At 36.7% G+C, this 24,928-nt stretch overlaps 1 protein-coding gene across 1 annotated transcript in view; it reads right to left on the reverse strand.

Moving 5' to 3' along the window:
* Positions 1-216: 216 nt before the first annotated feature.
* Positions 217-24,928, reverse strand: part of GABRG3 (gamma-aminobutyric acid type A receptor subunit gamma3) — a 291,985-nt gene continuing 267,273 nt past the window's right edge. Inside the window, exons 7-10 of the mRNA XM_062487859.1 lie at positions 11,146-11,298; positions 5,308-5,504; positions 3,810-3,839; positions 217-495 (exon numbers count right to left, since the gene is read on the reverse strand). Of these exons, the coding sequence (XP_062343843.1) occupies positions 217-495; positions 3,810-3,839; positions 5,308-5,504; positions 11,146-11,298 (659 nt within the window). The remainder of the gene's footprint in view (positions 496-3,809; positions 3,840-5,307; positions 5,505-11,145; positions 11,299-24,928) is intronic.

A 24,928-nucleotide genomic window follows, 5' to 3' on the forward strand; every position in this document is an offset into this window, starting at 1 on the left:
TTTCTTAAAACAAATAGCAGTTAGGAGAGAATTCTTCCATGTTTTTCTTTTTCAGGAGATTACATGTTAAAATTCTTCATCAGGCTCTGTGATGGTGAACGTTATTGTGGTTTTTATAATTTGAAATGAAACTGACCGTGTCCTTCACTTTTTCTGCACTTTCACCATCCATCCGCAGTGAGAAAACATATCAGTCTTTACTGCTACAGGCAACATTTAAAGATAGAGGTATCCAACCCAGTAGACCAGGTTAAACAGCAGGAAGGATGTAGGGAAAAAGACCCTAGAGTAAGAGTCTAGTTCTAAGATGTCTATGTGAATCCGTCCTCTCCTCCATGAGCCTGATTTACACTCTTCATAACAACAGAAAAAGCTCTGACAGTCTTTCCCATCCAGGCATTCATAGACACATGCATCTTCAAAATCTTGCCAATACATGGCATTGTTCAATGTGATGACTGTAGTTGGTGGTCTCATGTCAAGTACAGAATAATTCTGAGGAGAGAAAAAAAATGCATCAGTTTGACAAGTTTCCCTGGATGATGCAGATCAAAATTAATAATCATAGCAAAAAACAATCATTTTTCCACACTTAGTTCACTTACCTGTCAAAACATTATTTGCAAGTTGTTTAAAACACCTGCAGCCACTACATTTAAGATGGATTCTCAAAAACAAGGAAGATATCCCCCCTTTCCATTTAATTATACAGTGTCCTCCACTTCACAGAGGTGCACTCACTGCCTCTTAACTTGACCATGATTTATAAAAACAGTATGTTATAAAACATACTGTTTTTATAAACAGTCAACAATAAACAGTCAACAATAGATAGTGATCATATTCTATAAACAGTCAACAATAGATAGTGATCATTTCAGTACAGTATTTTGAAATGCCATCCCGAGGCATGTCCCCTTAGTCCTTATCACACAAACCATGCTCAGAAATAGAACACTTGGATGTCATGCATCCTCACAGCAGCATGCATGCTTACAGACCTCTCCTTCACTATGCTCCCCATTTATACTTTTTCAGCTTTTCTGTCACATCATTTCCTTGGCATGTAAGATGCCTTCTCACAGGAGTATCCCCTCTCATTAAGCCACCCATTCCATCTTCATAAACGTCACCTCCTCCTCTGACATCACTAGAAAAAGTCCCATCAGCTTTGTGGCCTGTCTGCACTGTCCTGACACAGCAGACACAGCCCTGTCAGCCTGGTTTTCTCTACCTCAGGTGTCCTTCTTCTCCCTGGGATTGTGCTGAGCATTGGCTTTGCTTGCAGGAGTGTGCTGGCTGTGCTCTAACAAACTGATCATGACTGCTTGTATTTAGGAAGATGCTCTGGGCTCTTGCTTCCACACTATACAAGGTATTCAACATTTTCTGCTGAAGGTATTAGGGGGTATCTGAACACTTTCCTCCTTGATGCAAAGAATGTTGGTTCTGACTGTTGTGCCACAGCAGAAACCTTTTCTTTTTATATTGACTTCATTTTCTTTCTACAAATCTTTTGGTTTGGCACACTGTGGTATCACACATCTCATTAAAAATGCTGATCTCTGAGCTAAGAACTTGATATGGCATCCCTCTTCTTAGATGTTAGCACTTCCAACACAGATAACTACACCTGAAAAAAACCCAATGGAATCCAGTCAATTACTTCTGGACACAAATCATTTCATCATAAGTAAATGCTAAAATGTTTCAGGTGCATTCTGCTGTGAACTGCAACACAAGACTGCAGTTTAGAAACAGATTATTGCAAATCTATTTGAGAATTACTTTATTTCTGAGATTAGACGACAGAAACTACACCTATACGGTCTTCTCTCTTTTTGTGAAGTTTTGGGTGGCTTGTTTCAGAGTCTTACAATGTGTTGCCATGTGAAACGGTCTAAGATTATTGTACAAGCAATCGTTTTTAACTCCAGTACTTTGGAAAGAAAAAACTATGACTAGAGTATACATGGAGTTCTGCTATACCACTATGTCATATATTGTACATTTATTGTGGGTCTTCATGAACATTTCCAACTCAGGAACTGAAATTTTCCATGCCTATCTAAAATATTTATGTTAAAAAAAACAAAGGCTCAGAGAAGTTTTCGTGAGTGAAGATAAAAAAGTGCTCTGGCTCTGCAAAGGAAACTTCCTCATCTCTGGGGTATTTTGTTGTTTTGTTGTATCAATTATCTGCTCAGGACAGGAGATAAAGTAATTGCTGTAATAATACAGAGAGATTAATCTGGTTGTTTTAATCTCTGTCAGGCAGGAGGTATCCTGAAGTGACAAGATACAAGGAGAAGGTGGATGGTCCCCCTGTGCTCTGTGTGTCCAGCTGAGCTGGGGCTGGGAGGAGAGGAGTGCACACACAGTGGGCACCATCCCTGTCCCTCTCAGGAGGTCTGCCAAGGCAAGGCACATCTCCAGGGCCTTGGACAAGGCACTTCAGGTACAGTGTTAAACATGCTTAATAATATTATTCCTGACAAGGTATATGCGTGTTTTCTAGGAGGAAAAGAAAAGGCTTGGGATTACCTGAACATGGATTTGCTAAGATTAATAAATTTTACCTTTTAAGTGTCATCACTACAAAGCTGAAAAAGACAAAAGGGTATCTTGGAGCCAGAGATATTGCTTTTTTATGCTCTAATTTGAAGATTATTTTTTTTTATAGATACAGGTCCCACTGAATAATTATTTTAAGGTGAAGAAAAAAAAGTGTGAGTAAAAAACTTGAAAATGCTGCAGATGTTTTCCAAACAGATCAGAATGACTAGTTCTAGGTTAGGTTTTTAAACCCTAATGTCATTTTAATTATGTTTCCCTACAGCTTTTAATTGGAAAAAGGAAAGTGCTGCTACCCATTCCACATCCTCTGTTAGTGTCATCTTTCAGAAAAGCCTGTCCAGGGACTGACAGCAGTAGAAAGGGGATAGATATAATGCTTGTTGCAAACCATTAATTGCCAAGTTAAATGAGGTCTTAAAATACATCAAAGAACTCATGTTTAAAAAAGAGTGCATATTATTATTTGTAAAAGGATAGGCTAATAATATGGATCTGGCAGATGTAAATGAGAAACTTCAGCATATCCAACCTAAGAAATGCAAATCCATTGTCTTAGTCCTCACTCTGTTCTAATCTGGTGGCAGACCATTCAACCAGCTGGTTACCTGGCTTCATGCTTTCCAAATGCCTTATGTTTGCACATGCTATAGCAGGTAATCCAGTTTCAGATTTCACACAACTCGGAGGCACAATTTTGTGCTCTGTTTCAACCTTATTGCTGCTGCATATATTCCATTTGCAGATAGAGTACAACTACCTGTGTTCAACTTGTGTGCCTAAATTATTTGAAAATACACCTGAAAGCTTGCTAAAGTTTTGCATATGCATAAATGAACCTTTTTTCCCTGTGAAACTTAGTTAAAACTCCATAGTAGTTTATTACATAACTTGTGCTTATTACTTTCTCATAAAATGTAGTGAGAAACTTCTGTATTATATACAGCAGATACACAAAATTTCTGAGTTAAAAATAACACATAATATTCTATACTTAACCCTCCTCCCTCCCATATCACTTGATAAGTCCTTATAGAAAGAGGCAGCTATGTACCTCTGCCACAGCTGAAAACAAACTGACCTTTTAACAAATAAAGCAAAGCAATATTTTTAGTGAAGTTAGGGTAAAGTATAACATAGCAGTACAACTCTCTCAGGAATTAGTGCAAGTAAACATCAACCATTTATTTGTGCCCCCAGTTCTCTCACTGAATAAGGTGAAAAATCTTACTTACCATTACATGACCAAAACTTACATCAGGTAGCTTAAATAAAGATAACAAAAGAATTACTAAGAAGAAAACTTTGTTCTTTACATGCATCTATATTCAACAGTATTCCTTGAACCAAGCCCTTAAATGCATAAAACACTTCATGCACTGTGTCCTACATATTCAGCATAATATTCTGTACATTTGAAAATGGCATGAAACTTCAGCAGAATGCACATCTAGTTTTCATAGACTTAAAAATCTTCATTCAACCCATTGATCAAACAATATGTCAGTGAGCATTTTTTTCTGGTATTAATTTAAATCCCATCAATGTTGCATGCTTTCTCACATCTTCATTCATATCTCTGGAATTACATCCTACCAGCAAAGATATTAATGACTTTTTAATTCAGTCTTTCTATAGGATGGCAATTTTAGTTTGATCACTAGCAAGTTCATTTTGGTCTCAAACTTTTCTTTTGGTAACAATCTTTTGCCTTTTGTGAGCAATGCATTTTTGCAAGAAGCTATTTTAGGTTTAATGGAGTTGTCATTGACTAAGTCTATGGCTTTCTAGACTTTCTCTAATCCCATATTTGTTTCAGCTTTTCCTTCATTAGTTCTCCATTCAATCATTTTCTATAGCTCTTCATTCAATCCCTTTTTACATCATGACCTATTATTCCCCAAATTTAGGCTTCTCTCTCCTCAATTTCCTTCTTCACATTTTTTCCTATTTGGCTTTGATTTCAGATTTCAAATGTCCTTATTTCCTCCTTTTCACAAAACAGCATCCAACATCTCCAGCTACTGATCTTGAACACATAATATTTATCACTGATCTTGAGTGGCCAGCCCCCTTGTGTATGTTTACACTGAGTTTTTTTTCTCTTTTAAATTGCCCTCTCTCATTCTCATAGTTATGAAGTAAACCAGGAAGTTCTTCTTGGATGATTGTTTTAGTTGATTCTAAATAGATAGCTTTTGTGTTTTTCTGTGTGTTACACTTGGAAGTTGCTTTTTGGCCAAAATTGAGCCATGCCTGAACCCTTTTTAAGTGACCTCCGTTTTTGTCCTTGGGAACATGCACCTAAACGTTGGTTCCCAGCAGAGACAATGGAATTCTGCTCATAAACATTTCTAGACCTGTTAAGCCATGAAATATCAATGTATTTGGATATACATTGATGTGCATTTATTTGTATAACAAGCTATACAATCTGTTTCAGTGAGAGACTTTTCTGACTGCCAGCACAGTAATTGGAGGACAAAAAATACACAGGAAGGATTGCTGCTCCATGGTGAGCAGGCTGCTTCTGTTAGGAACAAATCTCGCTCAGCAGGCAGGTAACTGCTCCTACTGCTACTGTGGGTGACTTTTCCATCAGCTTTCAGGGCAGATCACACCACTGGGAAAATTTTGGAAGAGTGAAGTGCCATGTGATTACAGGCTACCACTGAATGTTTCATCTGCTCTCTGAGCTGCACATGAAAAGAAATTTAAATGCTCCCATCTTACCGACTTTTTCTTCTTAGTACAGTTTGGTTTCCTGCAACTTGAGTAGTAGTTGAGGGTGGCATACTCCATCAGAGCAGCAAAGACAAATAGAAAGCATACAGTCACAAACAAATCCATGGCGGTGACATAGGAGACACGGGGCAATGACTTTCTTGCAATGGTACTCAAAGTTGTCATGGTCAATACTGTGGTGATGCCTGCAGAGACAAACTTGATTTAATTGTGTGCAACACCACTTCTCCATATCACAGAAGAATCTTTGGAAATAAACACACAAAACAGAAATCCAGAGTGTACCTAAGTAATTAATTAATTTAATTTAGTAGTACTAAGAAATAATGGAAAATAGCATCAGTAGGGAAAAAGTTATTCTGTAAACAAAGATTTGCTCTGTTGTTTATTTTCATCTCTGCAAAAGTGACACTCCCATGCCTCTCAATATGCTTTTCTTCATTTTTTCCTTTTCCCGATCCCAATTAGGTTGAAGATGGGGGGTGAGGGAGTGGGAGAGAATGAAGAAAATTTGAAGAAAATATGAAGACGAAAATACACTAAACCCAGAAAAATAAAACCAGAAAATGTAGCAAGAAATGAAGGAAACGTTCTATTCCACAGTAGCACTCTCAGGAAAAATCTTATGCTCAAAAAAAGAAAAGGAGGTGGAGGTAGGAAAAAAATTCTGCTAAGATCTGACCATGAATACTGAAAGTATGTCTTCACACTGCTGCTTCCTTGGGAGTCCTCCAGTGCCTTTTCCTTCTTAGTAAGGGAAGTCAATGTTACTTGCTCAGTCAGAGTAAGACTGTCATACAAACTTCAGATGCAACTTTAACAGAAATAGCCTTTTAATTAATACACAGAACCACTTCTGAGATTGATTTAGTAATAGTGAATATAATGAGATAAGTGTGAAATATTCAAAATAATAAAACCAGTGCTAGAATGAAATATGTGTCATGTCAGTTTACTTGTAATAATCCATACAATTTTTCTTCATTCCCAAGGAATAGCAGTCTTTTCATTCCCAACTTGTTATGAACTGAGTGTCTTCTGAGAGGAAAAAACACAACTTCTTATTGGCTTGGGAAGAATAAAATTAAGCTTTCCCACAAGTAAGTCTCAAGAGAGAACCTTGTCAGAAAACAACATAGCCATAAGGTAATTTTTCTTTTTTTATAGTTAAAATGATATTTCACAATGGTGCACAGTGTTTGAAATGGCAAGGAATGACTGAAATTATGCCTTATAGTTAAATAACTTCTCACTAAAAGCACTCTGGAGAGAAAGAAGTATCTGTGGATTACTTTTGTCTACTTTGTCTATATGAAGGATTGTCCATCACTGACTCGTAAAGTTTGATAGAAGCTACAGTAATTCACAGGAACAACTTTCTCCATTTAAGCTAACAGGAAGTCACTGGAAAAGCCAAAAGGCAAATTATTGCCTGTGTCTCAATCTTGACTAATAATAATGATTAATTGAATTCTTTATATATCTATTACCCAGAAACAAACAAACAAAAAGTTTCTGAAAAAAATCACAAGTCAATTATCAAGATGAAAGCAATGCTAATAAGAAGTGAGAAGTGTGGACTTGGTTTGTGCCTTGGACATCTAAAAGCTATTGGGAAAATATTTCCATTTCCTGAAATTTATGCCACCTCCCAGTATAAGCAGATGGGATTGGAATGATCCAGCAACCTCTCCATACTCCTCAGCATCTGTTCTATACCCAGTTGATGCTTTAAAAAAGCTGCAAAGACTGTGTTTAGACTTTCATCACAGTAGCCAAATGCAGAGATGCCCAACTGCAAAAGGTGTGAAGTCGCTGGCTTTGATTTGACCCTTACTAACTATAGGTCAATCAGTCTCTGTATGGCCTTGACCCAGAATTTGGGAGTCACTAATTTCAAAAGAACCACATCCAGACTATGACATACCCTACAATATAAACCAAAGTTGTTTAACACTTCCTAATCCACATTTAGATTTCTGACACAAAGGTGTCCTTTTCAGAGCCACATGTACATGCTTTCAGGTATTTTATTGTCTTAAAAAAATTCTTCCAATCTCTAGAGTTCTTCTAGTACAGTATACAGAATCCTGTTTACATGGACTCAAATGTAAGTTTTTATTTCCCACCCATCCTCTGATAGGACATTTTTTTTTTATTAAAAGGCTAAAAATAAATAAATAGTTTAAGTATATAAGTCCTCAACTCAGCCTGTATCTTACATCCATGCCTTAAGCCTGAATGTGAAAGACCAGCTCAAATCATACTTGCAACCGGATTCCTGCTCACACTGTAAACAAGCACTGAGTTTTTGAAATTATTAAAATGCTATCTAGTGTATCAATTTTATATCTAGCACACAGGCACAAATTTTAAAGCGTTAAAATGAGTTTATGGGGACACATACAGAGAGGAAAGAGAAAAAAGACACACCAGATGATACAGTTTTGTGGTTTTGTACATTTACAAATCAGAATATATATATATATATATATATGTATGTAAGAATAAAATGCAGCACCATTATTTCCAAATATAATATCTAGTTTCCATACCCTTAGTTCATTTTATCCCTCATGCTAAGGAAATTCAGATTGTTGAGTGGTTTTGAATGCATATTTCATCTCGCCGGATGAAATTGTAAAATCTCTCACTTTGTAGAATCCTGTGTGGCAAAGTGAGCTTTGCATCTGTTATTGAAATTCATAGTGCTCATGAACTATCTATTTCAACAGAATTTTAGTATCAGCTAAGGACAGCTCTGAGGTAACCTGACTTCAAAATTTTCAGATAGAAATTGTAAGTGTAAGCTTACAAATCTCTGTGTAAATACCATTTTGGGATGCTATATTCTCTCAGTAAATTCCATACAAAAGATACTACTTGATATAACAAAAAGGACTGACTGGAAGATCAAATTATGCAGATATACATAATGCATGAAAACATTCTAACTTTTAGATCATTGGTCTGAACAGTTATTTAAAATTATTACTTCTTGAAATCTGCTTACTAGACAACCATATGCAAAGAGAGATGACAGGAGTTTCAGTGGTAGAAACTCTTTGGTCAGCAATAGTTAAAAAAGTTAATTCTCCATCTTTCTGGTCTGTTCCCTGTTTTGAATACTTTCTTGGTTTTGTAGTGAATGAGGTAAAGACGAAATGGCATGGAAAGCAATGTCCATTTTTTATTAAATATCACCTATATCTTTTTTTACATCAACACATTGCTGGCCTTAATACCCACTGTATCTTTTTAAGCTGCAGTTTGATCTTGCTCTGTAGTAACTGACTGGTCCTATTACATATTATATCCATTTTGAAAAGTACAGGGAATCTGGATGAAAGCTTCAGTTCAACTTAATTCCCTTCATCTTCGAGGAAAAGGACCTATTCTTTTCCAGATCATAACTTTTCTTCAGGGAAAAGTTGCCTCTTGGCCTAGAACATTTTGAAATAATTTTGATTACTAGAGACAAGCAGAAACTGCAGAGAGACTTTTTTCCCTCTTTGAATGAAGAGCAGAATAACTGAGGATCAAAACCCAGAGTTCTCATCCATCACTCAAATTTTACTTCCATTTTCCCACTGGTTCTTTAGGTGGCCTGGAGTTAGTTTTGTTGCCAGTCTGGCCAAGCTTCAAAGCTACCTCAAAACGCATGTAAAAAGGGGATTATAATACCAAGTTTTTAAAGAATGCTTTAATGTATCTGGACAGTACTGCTGCAAGGACACTTATGGTCCAAAACACAAATTATTTTTTTCCCAGCATGGAAATACATTAGTTAGTATTATTCAGAAAGGAATAAAACCTGTCCTTCATGTAACTGTGAGTAGTTGCTAATAACTTTGCAAATTATTCATTAATTTCAGAGAATGAAATATTTCCCTGGTGCTAGTCCTTTACATTAATTCAGCTATACTTGGAGAAGGTTTGTTGCACAGAGCCTCTACAATTAATTTCAACTAATTAGTAGGACAATTTCAACAGCTTGCCTTTGGCTGCATTACTCACAATCTTACCATGTGCCACTATCTAGATATGGATGTGTGCTGTTGCTCAGACAGATTTATAAGTTGCATTATACACAAAGGTCTACAGCAAAATGGGAGCATCTGTTTACTGCATCCCCGGAGTCAGCAGGCCATTGCCAGTTTGGGAGTAACAGGATTCTGTGCACAAAAGAAGTGACCCCTATATACTTGACTTTACTTTTAAAAAAGTTATATTTTAGCCTATGAAATTGAATTCTCCGTCGGAGTTTTAGGAGTGCGTCATGACATCCATAGAGTAGAGCCTTGGAACAACTAATTTCAATGTTCTTACTCCAAATTCATTACTTCAGTATCTGAATATATTTTTTCTCTGAACTTCCTGCTGGCTGAGGGGTGAGATGGAGAGTCACACATTAGTGATTAGTGATCTAACATATTTTTGTGTCTAATTATTTGGAAAAATGAGCTGTGGGGAACCACCCTTAGGTACAGGATATAAAAAATGCTTACAGCAAATCAATAATGCAAAGTGTTAGTTGTCTTTTGTCTCTTTTCTCTTCTGCGCTAGGAAGGATAACCCAGCTGGATGCTATGTGACTCTCCCCATGCATGGGGCTTCAGACTCCCTTTTAAAAAAAGGTGGAGAACAGTCTTTCCTTATCTCCCCTGAGTCACCCAATTTAAGAAGAAAAGAGTTCAGTGTAAGAGTTTAGCAGAGAAGTATACTTAAGACCTATTGCTCAATTTTCTAGGTATCAGAGGCAAGTCTACATAGCCAGGATCAGGCACTTGTTAGCTGCTCTGTCCTCACCTCTTGTATGGCCTTTTGGCTGTCCTGGAGGTGTTACTGGATAACAAAATAACTGTGTGTCTTTGTGTCCATTCTGTTGCTGGAGCCGCCGTGTACTGGCCCTTTGGCACTCACATGGAAGGAATGAAGACTGAATATTGCTTTCCTGTGACATAACCTCAGAAAATTTGACTTACATAATAACAAACTCCAGCAGGAGGATAAAAGGAATAGCTGGGAAAGGTTGAAAACAGACATGAAAACTTTGACAGTGGCTCCCCTTTTTTTCCGGATTTCTGAATCAGTTCATATTGGCACATCTGGCAACCACAATCTGAATTAAGGAATTGTTTTTCCTTTGGTCCTGATGTTTACATACAATTGGCTGTTACATACCCCTTTACCCTTGATGATATCAAAACATGCAGGTTTTCCTATAGATATTAGAAAAAATTTCAAAGTCTAAGTCAACATTTCTAAGTGTATACTAAAGCACATTGCCAGAATGCACATGCTGGTCCTGACACAAATGAGTTTCCGGAAAATCTAAACCAGCATAAATCTCCAAGAAAACAAACAATCCAAGAAAAATATCAATACACCCAGTGTGAAGCTTAACTTCAAGCATGCAAGCTAAAACACTTTGCATGAGTTAATACTATTATATCCTACAGTCTTCTGTATATATAAGACATAATTCCCAGTGGGGGAGAGCTACAGAATTGAAGGAAACTAGCAGTGCAATTAATTAATTCTTCAAAAATGTCACTAAAATGTCATGATGAGAACAAGGAGACAGACATTAATTCAAGAGTTTTATGCAAAATAGATGGCAGTGTCATCTAAAGGGTCAGCTTAGTTTACTTCTAATTACCCTGTTACAGAAAAACCCCCCAGCAGTCTCAGTAATAAGTAGATCTGGTTCTGTGAGATGTAGTAGTAATAATCCAAAATGTATACCTAGTGGTCTCTTTGAAAGGAAGCTGACATTTTCAAATAGTAGTGTAGGAACATCAGAAAAGGGAATTAACAACTTACCTAGTGCTGTCCTAGCTGGTGTGGCATCTTTTTTGATCCAAAAGGATACCCAGGAAAGAACAACTGTTAATATACAGGGAATGTATGTTTGTATAGTAAAGTATCCCATTCTTCTACTTAAGTCGAAGTATATAGTCATGACTACATAATCACCTGCAAGAATAGCACAAAAAGGAAATTCACATTGCAGTGGGATACAGACAATTGTTCACTGACCTGCTAATATTTTAACTTTCATAAAAGCACCGAATATTAAATATTTTTTAGAGTTTCAACAGCATCTGTACAGTAATTCTCATGTGAAATTTAAATAAATCTTGCCATTCTAATATCCTTAAATTTTAGGTCTCTGTGGAAATTATGTATTTGACAGGCAGAGCTTCCCAGCAATAATTCTGGATAAGTAAAGTTTTGAAAGGCATCTTGAATTTCCAGACTTGGTATTTCTGGTTATCTTCATGGCCACAGATGTGAAGGTACTGTCATTCACCAGATTATGCAACCACTACACACAAAATCCTTCCTTCTGCAGGCTGTGTCTTCTGCCCCCAAATTTCAGGTTTGAGTGGATTCTGTTCTCTTCTTTTGAGATATGAATCTGAAAATAAGGGTCCTTATGGCAAATGTAACATGCACATGAGAATGCCTTCACAGAAGAAGTAATTTACAGATGCTAGATCTCAGTGCTGGCATTTCAAAACATTTGTGGCCATTTCTGGTATTTTCAGAAGGTCAGTCTGAACACAAAGTTTATTATTTTGCTGTATAGTTAAAATCATACATTCAAGAAATCAGGAAGAAGATTAGTTTATCTCACATTACATTATTTTTTTTCACTCTATCTCTTGCTAACCCTTGTGATTCCACAGGGGATAATAATCTGTCCCTCCCTCACTCCTCGGTAGAGGTTACTGAGCATATCACCTCTGCCCTACTAACAGCTCTCTCAGCCTCATAGATGTTAACTTTCTCAGTCATGGTGAATAACAGCAATAAAACTGAACTGGGGCCGATTTCTGTACTTCACTTGAAGTAGGTTGCTTCCATTTCAGATGTAAAAGAGAGCTTACATGCAGGAGAATTTTTATGTGGTTTTGTCTGCATCAGATCTGGCCTAATAAATTTTATGGCTTCTTGTTACAAACCTTAACTTTCTAGAGTATTATATTTGCAGAAGGCATAATTTGCAATAATTAAATAACTCAGTCCTGTTACAGCAAATGATCAGAAGAATGAAGAAATTTGAAACATATAAAGATTAATCCCCCAAGGAATGTACATACAACTCACCCAAGCAGAAGCACAATGGGTTTATTAGTTGAGGCAAATTAAAGCTTAATCATCTAGTAACAGAGAGCATATAAACAAATGCATTTCATACAGTGGATAATTTTATTACAGCTAAATATTACATAGAAAATAAATTAATTCAGTAAGAATAACTTTCATCCAAAGCATCTCTGGAATCACTGTAAAATCAATGAATTGATATAAGTTTGAAGGATAAAGGTAAATAAAAATCTGATGCTAGGAATTTGGGAATGTGTAAAAAGATAAAGTTCCTATATATGCAAAGTACATCAGTCTGAGATAGATATATTTGGAAGAGGTTGACAAGCCTGTTAATGTTTCCATAATGCCTCAGTTAGATGAAAGTGTACATTTTCACAAGAATTGTGCCAGTGAAAACTATGTGACCCCAATAAACTGGAAGATCATTTCAGAAGCTGTTCTTATAGAGCTCACTGTGGTTCCAATGAGGAGGTATGGCAGTACATCATGACATAGTGAGCCTTGTGGGTTTTTCCTACAGACTAAGGGTTATTGTCATTCCACTAATCCCCAGCAGTTTTCTCTGTTCAGGAAATGGCACCAGGGAATTGATGTGGATTAGTAAGCACAGGCTCTGCTGGTTTATTGTTTGGCTGGTTTGCCTCACTGAAGTAAGACTTACACCACAGAAACCAAGATAATTTCATAGAAACAGGTGTAAAGAGTCAGGTGGAGTGTAAAACAGCACTTCTACTGACATGAACAAACTGAAAAGCATGGAAGGGATGTTAATGAGTCAAACACTCTCTGTCAAGGTAGAAGAATGAGGAAAAAATGAAATTAAAGACTCTATAGGAAACATGTCAAGCCTTTCCATTTCCTTTGCTTAGTTCCTGTTCCTAGAACTGTGCGTTAATGGATAAACTGCCTGAGAATGGTATAAAGTCAAACACAATCTGCACACCTCCATTGTGTATAACAATTTATGATACACACAATTCCAGTACCCACACAGGTCACTGCTCCTCTCAGTAGTGTGGTCATGATATGCAGAACAGCAACTGGGACTAGGAGTAGATACTGCACTGTAAAATACTGGGAAAGTAAAAAACAGTGTCTGCTTCCAAGGCCTTTGATGAAAATAAACCTGATAAACATAAGAGTGGAAGAAAATTATGGCACATTAAGTTACGTAGAGAGTCCATCATCACAATTAAACATCAACCGATTTAGTGTCTTTCAGGAAGGATTCATTTCTTTTGTGATTTTAGACATCTAGAAGGTAAATTCCATGGATGACCTGCACACTACAGCCTCCTTTCTACACTTAATGAAAATAAATTGGTAGTTCCAGTATATGGTTTGTCTTATCTGCTTTAGAGGCACATTTTAGAAGGTGAATGTATTCAAAACATTTCCATTTCTCCCCTGTGATTAAGAAACAAGAGCAATGGGCTGAGGTGTGGACAAAAACATTGTAGACACTTGCAGATTACACAAGGAGTTAACCACAACCCTTGATTCCATGGTGAAAGCTAAATTGGGCTAATCCTGTGAGCATGCAAAAGTTATTTTATTTAAATATAATAACCCTCTTGATGTTTTAAAGGGTTTAAACTAAAATTAGTTATTTTCCTCCTTTTTTCAGTTAAAGTTGATATCTTCATTCTTTAGTATATGCACAAGTCCTCTGCTTGTTCCTCTGTTCTCCCACCTTCCTTCCTTCCTTCCTTCCTTCCTTCCTTCCTTCCTTCCTTCCTTCCTTCCTTCCTTCCTTCCTTCCTTCCTTCCTTCCTTCCTTCCTTCCTTCCTTCCTTCCTTCCTTCCTTCCTTCCTTCCTTCCTTCCTTCCTTCCTTCCTTCCTTCCTTCCTTCCTTCCTTCCTTCCTTCCTTCCTTCCTTCCTTCCTTCCTTCCTTCCTTCCTTCCCTCCTTCCTTCCTTCCCTCCTTCCTTCCTTCCCTCCTTCCTTCCTTCCCTCCTTCCTTCCTTCCCTCCTTCCTTCCTTCCCTCCTTCCTTCCTTCCTTCCTTCCTTCCTTCCTTCCTTCCTTCCTTCCTTCCTTCCTTCCTTCCTTCCTTCCTTCCTTCCTTCCTTCCTTCCTTCCTTCCTTTCTTGCTTCCTTCCTTCCCTCCTTCCCCCCTTCCTCCCTTCCTTCCCTCCTTCCCCCCTTCCTCCCTTCCTTCCCATTAAATAAAGGAAATCTGACTTTATAAAATTTTACAAGCTGCAAATTCCTGGGCATCCAACAAGGATCCCAGATGTGTAACACAAGCACCCAATGAAGACTAAATCCTGCATTCATTTATCTATCCACTGACCTATATTCTTGTCTGAGACCCACAGATATTCTCACAATGAAGAAAGTAGACCCAGTCTTACAGGCAGAAGCTGTGCATTAAGACTCATGTACTCTACCCTCTCTGCTGCTGTGTGTTTATGGGAACACACTGACAGATAATATACCAAGCAATTTGCTTCACTGGAACTAGTGTCACAAAGAGGAAGTAAGAGAATTTGCTGGTTCTCCTACAGTAGTCAAGCCATGCCTAGAGAGAATGTAGGTCTGAGACAATACATACTGCTGACAACGTTTGTGGGAAGAAGAAACCACCATTCTTGAAATTCAGAGCCTCAGCTGAAAGCACCAGTGCTCTGTCTGCTCTAAGAGGCAAGCATGCTTCTGTACAACATGTACTGAATGAATTTTTTTAATAGCTATGGTAAATTGAAATATTCAGCTAAATCACCACTTCAGTTCTATCCTTGGCCAAGTCAACTTCTACTGAGATTACTGGATTATGTCATTACATTCTTTCATTACATTATGTACATGTGTATGTGGATTACGAGTATGTGCTGTGGCTACTTTCCTTATTGCAGTTTCCAAACTTCATGCTGCTACTGCTGCTGATGAAGATGATGGTGATGATTCTATTATTCTTCATATTATTCCTTCCAGAAGTAAATAGTCTCTATATATCTGAAAGCACTGCATGCACATTAAAGAAAACTAGCCATGGTACATATATTTCTTTCTCTATACACACAAAATAATCTGTGCAAAGTCTTTCTCTTCTGAAAGACTCTCCTCTCTTCTGGGACACAATTCATTCTGTATATACTGCAGTCATGTCCCTGCAACAAAGAGAAGGGAAAAACTTTCAAGAGCTCTGCTCAGTGCCTCCTTGCACCTTTGGGATCCTTCAAAGCTCCACCTCCTGTTAATGCCACTGCTAGAAAGGGGAGGCTGGTGGTCATTGTATGACAAAGTTCTGCAGTGCAGGTGAGTTGGGAAAAATCTCCTTCCTAACTGCATGTTATTTAGACCAGTGCACTTGATTTGAAAATAATCACACAGTAGTTTGCCTAGCAAACGACCACTGGAATAGCTAATACCAAGAAACTTCATTTTTAAACCTAGAGAGGAATTCTACCTTTAACAACTTAAATAATATTCCCAGGAAGGCAAACTAACTTTGAAGTGAATGATCAGCCATCAATTCAATGAAATACTGAAAATTATCTTGAGGCAAAGTAGAGCGTGACCAGTTTTCCACAAAGGGAGCAAAACGTTCACCTTTAGGCAACAAATCTGGAGTAATCAAAATAGGGTAGCAATGCTTCCCATGAAACCAAGATGAATGCTGGATGTGAACCGTAGGACTTATATCAGCCTAAGTTTCTAGTTTGAAACTAGGACACTGTTTAGGATAATAATGATTTCCAATGTAATAACTGCTGTGGATTTTAATGAACAATATTAAACTATAGCAAATTTTTTTTGACTTTTGAATGCTACTGGTCTGTTGGCCTGAATTGATAGAATTTTGCCTATGTTGCAAGAACAACAAGAACAGCTCCCTCGAAGGGAAAATGTTTGAGCAGAATGCAACCGGTTCCTTAATTAAAAATAAATAAATTTTAAAAATCCAAAGTTATATATTGTAAGTAATTTATTTACTCAAATTATGCTATACTATCTTATACTATCTTACTATCTTAAATTATACTATCTTACTATCTTATACTATCACATTTTCATTTATCCTTCCATTATAACTTAGAAAAAGATTAAAACTATTAACTTTACAAAGACTGAAATATGAAGGTACCAAGTATACATAGAGCAGATTCAGCATGTGAATGAAGGGTATGTGCCAATTGTCCATCACTAGAACTGCAGAACAATGAGGAGTGGCAGAGTTTATCCACGTTACTATAAGAGTTCAATTTCAGAAAAAAGGCCTTGTCATTAAAATGAGGAGTCACACTGTGTGCCACAAGTATTACTTTGTTAATCAGCAAGGCCACAGAGACTGAAGCATCCTTCTTGTTATTTTAATAAATCAAATTTACTTAATAGCACGCAAACTAACTTTCCAAACTTCACTGCATTTTTATTTCTCATTTTTTTTATTTGGAAGCCAAGAGAAGACCTTATTTAAACTTGTCATTAACTATTCATTTTACTCTGAACCCTTTTTCTGATCTTTGCTTCCCAATGTTCCATTTTTTATTTCCTGGTCTAGGCTTCTCTTCTTTCTTTGTAAGCTGAAAGTCTTCTAGTCAGTAGGTACAGAAGTTTCTGCAAAATGTTCACCAGAGAGGTTTATTGGAAGAGATGCATGTGGAATTGGGAGAAAACTATTGTGGCAGTGCTGGTGCCAACTGGGAATGTGCAAGTTTCAGTTTCAAGACATAGCTCCAGATTCTGAACTGGCTGGAAATTATATCTCAGTTCAAGGTCAGGCAGAAACACAGGCAGCATTACAAAACCCCATCCTGCCTAATTTATATAAAGGGGATTATTCAGCCTGGGAAAGAGAAGACTTCAGAAGACCTAATTGCAGTCTTCCAATACCTGAAGGGAGCCTACAAGAAAAATGGAGATTCTTTTCAAGGACATGTAATGACAGAACAAGTGGGAATGGATTCAAAATGAAAGAGAGGTCTATTAGATTAAATATTAGGAAAAATTCTTTACTGTGAAGGTAGTGAGGTGCAGAAACAGGTTGCCCAGTGAAGTTATGGGTGCCTTGTCTCTGGGAGAGTTCAAGATCGGGTTGGATGGAGACCTGATCAGCCTGGTCTGGTGCAAGGTGTCCCTGCACATGGCAATGGGGTTGGAACAAGATGATCTTTAATATCTCTTGGAGTAAGCCATTCTGTGATTCTATGACTCTATGATTCAAAATCAGATGGAAAAGTCATGTGAGCTAGGTCTTTCCATATCTCAGGCCTTCCTCCCTGAACCTCAGAGATAGACTTTGTGGAGGGTCAAGCTATCTTCTTATTAGAACTACAAAGAAAAGAAAGATGGGTTGTGATTACTTCAATTACACTGCCTACAATTAGTACTTCATCAGCCAGTCTGTCTTCAGAGCTGGTATCCTATCCTAACATGACTTTATCTTCAGCCAGGTATGGAGCAAGTTTTGACTTTGGAAAATCCAAAAACTCTACAAAATGGTAGAAGAAAGAGCTTAATGTACTTATAGGTGGTTATGACTCCAAAATGAGCAATTTTGTCCATTGAGACAAAAATGACAAGGGTGAAAACAGAATTTTGCAGTTCTTTTGAAGAAAAATGTAGGACAAATGAGTCATGAAAGTATCATTAAAAATGCCTTTATCTTCTTCAGCATCATTATAAGTAATGAAGAAATGCTGAGTACTTATTGCAGGCTTATTCTAACTCCTCCAAAATAGGTCAGTCAACAAAGTTTTCATTGGTGGTAACATTTTTTGCTCCACAGTAATCGAAAACAAATGCTTCCAAGACAAAAGGAACAACAAAATTATCAAGGTCATGCTGTCACTTAAGGGTTAATCTTAGATTCCTCTATGCTGCTTTGGCATTTAGGTATTCCACAGTGACACCTGAATATTTTGCTTGGATGGGAGCATGTGAACAGCAGAGAAAGATATTGACACCTTATATCAAGTAAGAGTTTTTGGAGTGGTAACAGGCACTGCTACATTAATACATTTCTGCTTAAGCTGCATGTTTAACCTCTCAAAAAATGCATACAGGGCTTTCAGAGGTGTCATTTTTACATGCATTGCCATAGCAGCAATGGGACTAGATGTCTAGTGTCAAGCAAGGATCTTAGGCAATAGATCAAAAAAGCTTTCAGTGTCCCAAAGATCTCTGGTTTTGAGTTCATAATTGCCTTTGGCATTATCAGGATGTGTGCGCTCGTATGTGTGTGTGCACATGAACTAGGGCAATGTAGCCCAGATTTGGCTTTCAGCTCTTACACTTGAAAAGAACATTTTTCAGAAATACATTCATACCAGGATGCCAAATAATTGCTAAAGTTTCCTATTATCATAGACAAATTACTGCATCAGTACACAGTGGGGAAGAAACCTCAAGACATTGAGTAACCCTAATGTTTGTGCCTGTAGAAATAATGTTCAATTATAAGTATACACCTGTATTAGCATCCATAATAAAAATCAAATATTGTTAGATTGTAATGTGAAAAATGAAGACCAGATCCCAAGTTGTCTCAAGGCAAAATAATTTTAAAGTGAAGTTAGACCAAGATGTCTTCTTGACCTGGCAGAACCACAAGATATTATGTTGGGTTTATTGCCATGTGTAATATCAAGAATATAACACCAAGAAACATATTTTTACTTGAGCCTATCAATATTTTATATCACCATAAAATAATTTACATTTTTCTCTTTGTTCCTCCTTGGATGCTGAACTTTCATTTTCTTTGATGCAAGCATTTTCAAAATAGTTTTATAAAATGACAGTTTTGTTAAATGAACTTTAAAAGCCTGCTTTTGAAAGTTGATAACTCTATTTTCAGCACAAAAAGTTAATACATCCTCTGATTTTGGCATTTATTATTGAATCTGGAAAATAACTGGATTTGTTAAAAATTCTAACTTCTTTATATTGATAGCTTTTTCCCAGAATCATTGGCATACATATGTTGTATACTGGAACTTTTCATGAAGAACTGAAATTAAATAAGCAAAAGACCCAATTTCTTAAGACTTAAACTAATTTTGTACCAGAGTAATTTGAAACCTATCAATCAGTATTTCTTGTGCCCTAAACAATTCTTAATGTGCCATTGACAGTTGAAACTGACAGCTTCAAAGACAGTTACTTCTGATTCAACTGCAGTCATTTCACTCTCTGTATCCTGTATTTTCTGTTAAATGTCTGGGACACTTTGAATGTACTCAGGAGATGAATCAAGTTTCATGAATACAATTGACCTCTAGAATAAATTCAAAGAATAGAAGGCTTGAAAAAAAGAAATTTCTACTATTTTAGCATTTGTTGGCATGATCAATATTTTTATTTGTATACTTACATTTTTATATATTATGTAAGTTATCCTACCAAATACAGCTACACTGTCTTCCCAGTCATAACTACTGTATATAAAGCTCTCCTCCCACTAAGCCATGTGAAGCTGTAGCATGTTATTGATCTTTGAGTTATTATGAGCACCAGAATTGCTCTCAGGATGTTCAGGTCTATTAACTTTAGCCATAATGACATTTTCATTTTGAACATGAAGTATCATTTCATGCATTCTTTGAAATATGTAACCGCTGAAAACAAAAGGATTTTAGTTTGGCTGTTGTAAGGTATAACTAATATTGTAAAATCCTTAAAAAAATGCAGTTTCACCCAAGCACATAATGGGAATAAAAATGTATAATATCATAAGTGGACTTTGATCCATGATTACCAGTCCAATTTCTGCTTTATCAGTAGAAAAGTTACAAACATAATCTCTATTTGAATTAATGTATTAATAATAGAGAAAATCAATATACCAATACAGTGCAGTATGGCATGGGCCACTACACACTATTCTTAAGGAGTCTTGCTATTTTCCATATATAGGTATTCTTTGGTGTTTGAACAATAGAAGATAAAGCAAAAACAATAATAAATTACCGTAGCTGCTGATGTGAAAGTAGATGAAGGATCAGAGTGAAAAATAAATATCTCTTGTAGGAATCTTTCCCTGAGAAGGTTTATTGCTGAGCTATGCAATGCTTTTTGAATGGAATACTTTTTCACATTCCACAGAGCATCAAATACTGCAGCACATCTGAGGATACACAACATTCATGACTCTCCCTTTTACTTCACTCTTAAAAAGCACTAAGAACCCCCAGTTTCCTGACATCTGTCAATGCCAGTCCCTTCTCATTTATTTTGAGGATTGAAATTGTTACTTGCAGGAGCTGTTGCTTGTGGGAGGAGGCCCGTTTGTGTTGCAGTTTGTTACACAGTCCCACAAGACTGGATTTGGTGGGTTTGTAATTCCCAAACAAATTGAAATAGTTTTTAATTAGGCATCAAAACCCCCCGTGTTAACCATTATAAAATAAAATGCTTTCTTTTTTTTTTTGTTCTCAGAATTTATTTTTACACATTAAATAAAGAAAAAACCCCAAACAAAAATCCTGTTTTGCTTGACATGATACTCTTTTTCTTTCAGAAAAATGCTCATTAGATTCTCCTTATCCACAATCACTGTGACTGTATTATATTACTATGACATCTTTTATATAATCATGGAATGGAGTAGCCTGTTTCTTTCTATCTATATGGACATCTATTCCACCTCAACTGTCCCTAACATATGCTCTTGTGGATAGCTTTAAATAGTAACTCACCACTGGAAGCCCTTCCCTGTTCATCATGCCATGTCCTGAAAGAGACTATGGTGATTATTTCGCTGCATTTTCTGAATGGTGCAAACCCCAAAGTTACTGACAAAGTAGAATATCTTTTAGAAAGGCATTCTATCTTTATGTTAAGAAATTCTATCAGTAGAGTTTCATTACAAGCCTTGAAGTTCTTTCAATGCCTAGTTATTCTCACTGGGAAAACCAGGCAAGTGGTTTAACTGAGTTTTTTTAACTGAGACGTAGCCTACGGTCATCTAACATCAACTCAGACCTTGGGCCTTAGTATATCTTTGTTATATTGCTGAAGCATTTTTAGCCAGTTTTATTTTTCTCATGTAGACATTTAGAGATAGTAATCCACTACCCTTTATCCTTCAAGATAAACACTTATGGTCTCTTAGTAAGAGGAGTTATTTCCAGTCTCTGATAAACCTTCTGTCTCTTTCATGGACTCCACAACTTTTCAAAATAATTCTTGAAGTGCAGCCATCAGAATTCGATCTTAATTTAATAGCAGCTGCATTAATATAACATATGTAGATAATATAAACATCCTTCATATAGAAAATAGTCCGTCTCTGAGTGTGTATGCAAAACCTGTGCTTGGCACTTTGGCTATACCTTCAAACAAAGAGAGTATTTTGAAATAACCATTAATTCACAAGAACTATTGCACAGCCTTTAGGCCTGCAGCACCCAGAATGGCAGATGTCCAATTATGGAAGAGCAAAATCGTTAGGCTTCAATCCTAAGTACCTGCTTCCAACTTGAATACAAGTTCTGAAGTACAGAAATACATATTGTCACTTCCATCCAGGCTGCAGAGCTACCTGATTTGTAGCTACTATTTACCATTCCCTCAACCTTTGTGTCACTTATAAGCTTAACAAGCCTCAATGCTATCGTTGCTTCTCTGTCATTAAAAGAAGTATTAAGTACCATCAAGCCAAAAGATGTAGTATCTCAACAGAAAGTCCTGGTGAATAATGTTTTTTCTAGTTATGTCATCAATTTTTCCAAGTAGTCAAAATTTGGTTATCTGACATGTGACACTGATTTTGTTATCATTGTAGCTTTCTTAATCAAAATGTCATACTGAATCATGTGAGATGTCTTACAATTTTATGTTGTATCACCAGAAATGTACAAGCTCAGAAGATGACACTGAGCTAGTTTGACAGGAATTATTTTCTATGAATGAATGAATGAATGAATTTTTATTGGTGATAATTATATTACCCCCTACATTTGTATGAATCTATTCCAGGTTCAGCTGTTCCATAACTTCGCTCAAGACCAATGTCAAGATTAAAAAAAAATAAATACTTTGGTAATTTTATTTAGATTTCTGAAACTATTGGGGGGGGGCAGAGGGAAAGTGTTTTCTTTACCCTCAAGATTTATCAGTTCTTTAAACTATTACTATCAAGTTATCAAAGGATATGCTAAGCAAAGAAAGAATTAATGAAGATATTGTGCTTGGCAAGTGACTGGTAACATCAGAATAGAATAGAATAGAATAGAATAGAATAGAATAGAATAGAATAGAATAGAATAGAATAGAATAGAATAGTTTTGGTTGGAAAGGATCTACAACAATCATCTAATCCAATTCCCTGACCACTTCAGGACTGACCAGAGGTTAAAGCCTGTTATTAAGTCTATTTTGCAAATAACTGCTAAACATTGACAGTCTTGGGGTACCAGCCACTGCTTTAGGAAGTCTGTTCCAATGTTTTCTCACCCTCTCAGTAAATAAATGCTTGCTAATGTCCAATCTGAGCCTCCCCTGTCACAGCTTTAAATCATTCCCATGAGTTCTATCACTAAACACCAGGAAAAAGAGCTCAGCACATCCCTCTCTCCTTCCTCTCCTCAGGAAGCTGCTGAGGGCAATGAAATCACCCCTTTGTCTCCTTTTCTCCAAACTGGACAAGCCCACAGTCCCCATCTGCTCCTCACAGGACACACCTTCCTGCCCTGTCATCAGCTTTGTCACCCTTCTCTGTATGCATTCAAGGACTTTTCATATCCCTGTTACATTGCAATCTTTGTTTTCCACAACAAGTATTGATTACTTGCATTAAAGGAAAAGTGAGAGTTGATTTGTCTTTTATACTCTAACTTTCTAACTCACATCAAATTCCTTCATGCAGGAGACAATACCATTTTAGTTAAGAAGTAGTAAAGGTAAAGGTTGAGTTGAATGTTAGTATTTGCAAAAGGAGCTTTCTAGCATAGTCTTTCAGATTAAAGCTATCTGACAGTGGTATTTCCCACTTCACATTATAGGTAGATATTGTTTTTTTCCTACAATGGTATTTGGCAATCTGTAACAGATGCAAGCTTGCATTCTGTGTGCTGTTTTATCTGGTAGAATAAAGAAAAATATTGATCTTGCAGTATGCAGTCACTTACTTCCAAGACATTTGACAGCTGGAGAAAGATAATGCTTCTTCTGACTGTTATTTTAGCTCCTTCTTTGCCTGCTCAAGGCTTTCTAACTGATTTACTATCATTCCATCTTGCATTCCAAGCAATAACTCTTTTGTCTTCAAGTCTCCTTGATACCACCTTTTCAAATATATATTCATAATCAGGCCATGAGTATTGCCTTTATTAATTTCCTCAGCTTGCAATGCTGGTATAACACAATGGGGTTTTTCTCCTTCACATTCCCAAGTGCCTTTGTTCCTATGTGCTATTAATAAATTAATTTTGTGATCTAAAAAATGCTCACATTTTTCTCATTTCTACTGGCCATTTTTCTTTCTTATACTATCCTACTGGATTGTCTAGTCATTCTGCCTGGTACTTCTGAGTTTCTTTGTGAGGAATGAAAAAGTCAGTCTAAATCTCATCCAAATCCAGCTACGTCTCATCTGTTCATCTCTATTTATGAATAATATTTTTTGTTTCTGAACTCTGTGATCAAATTTTTACTTGCTTTCATCAGTTTTCACTTATTTTAGTTCAACTGGAAATAAACTTGGCTTTAACCCAGCAGTAATGTTAACTTAAAATTTTTAAAGTCACAAATCAGCCCAAATCTCTTGATATCCCTCCCCTTGCTGTCTCCAGGGAATTGCTGTGTATATTAATTAATTCTCTCTATCCAGTATTCTGCAGTGGGAAATATTTAACTTACAGAAAAATAACATGCACTGATTTTTAAGGGGGTCCTGTCAAATTAAATACTGTCAGAAAAACCACCAATGTTTTCCCTGTGGCAAAAGAAGAAATAGAGCTGTTTTCCCTAAGTACCATTCAGTAGCACCTTTAAATAGGTTTCTTCACACTTGGGCAAGAGCCCACATCTTTTTGCATCATGTTTGCATGACCTGAAAAAGGACGAGTGACCACAAAGAACTGCAGAGAGGAGAAAGGAGTCCTGAAAAGGACTTTTAAAGAAAGGCATGAACATGGGAAATGGTTCAGTAACACAAATGTGATGCTTCATTCACAATTCACAGTTGTAGAATAAAGCAACTGTAGTGAAGGATACCCATTGATGCCACAAGTTAATTAATATTTTGTCAAACAAAACCAAGATTTTGTGTAGCAAAAACTGCAGCAAAACCAGACCAAACTTTAGATTTCTTCTTAAACTCTGCTAACTTTCTGAAGAGCATATGGTAATGCCTTATATTCTTACTTCATAGATTCCAGTTTTCCTCAACTCAATTAATGCAATTACCTTAAATGTATAAGTTTTGGTAGGGAGTGCAGTGGTCTGATGTACACCAGTGGATAAATCACCACTAGATGGTTATTCACATGGGCCTGGTTGAAGAGGACTAAACATCAGGTAAATGCAGAGAACATAAGAT

The sequence above is a fragment of the Cinclus cinclus genome, chromosome 2, assembly GCF_963662255.1.
Source record: "Cinclus cinclus chromosome 2, bCinCin1.1, whole genome shotgun sequence".
Taxonomy (NCBI): domain Eukaryota; kingdom Metazoa; phylum Chordata; class Aves; order Passeriformes; family Cinclidae; genus Cinclus; species Cinclus cinclus.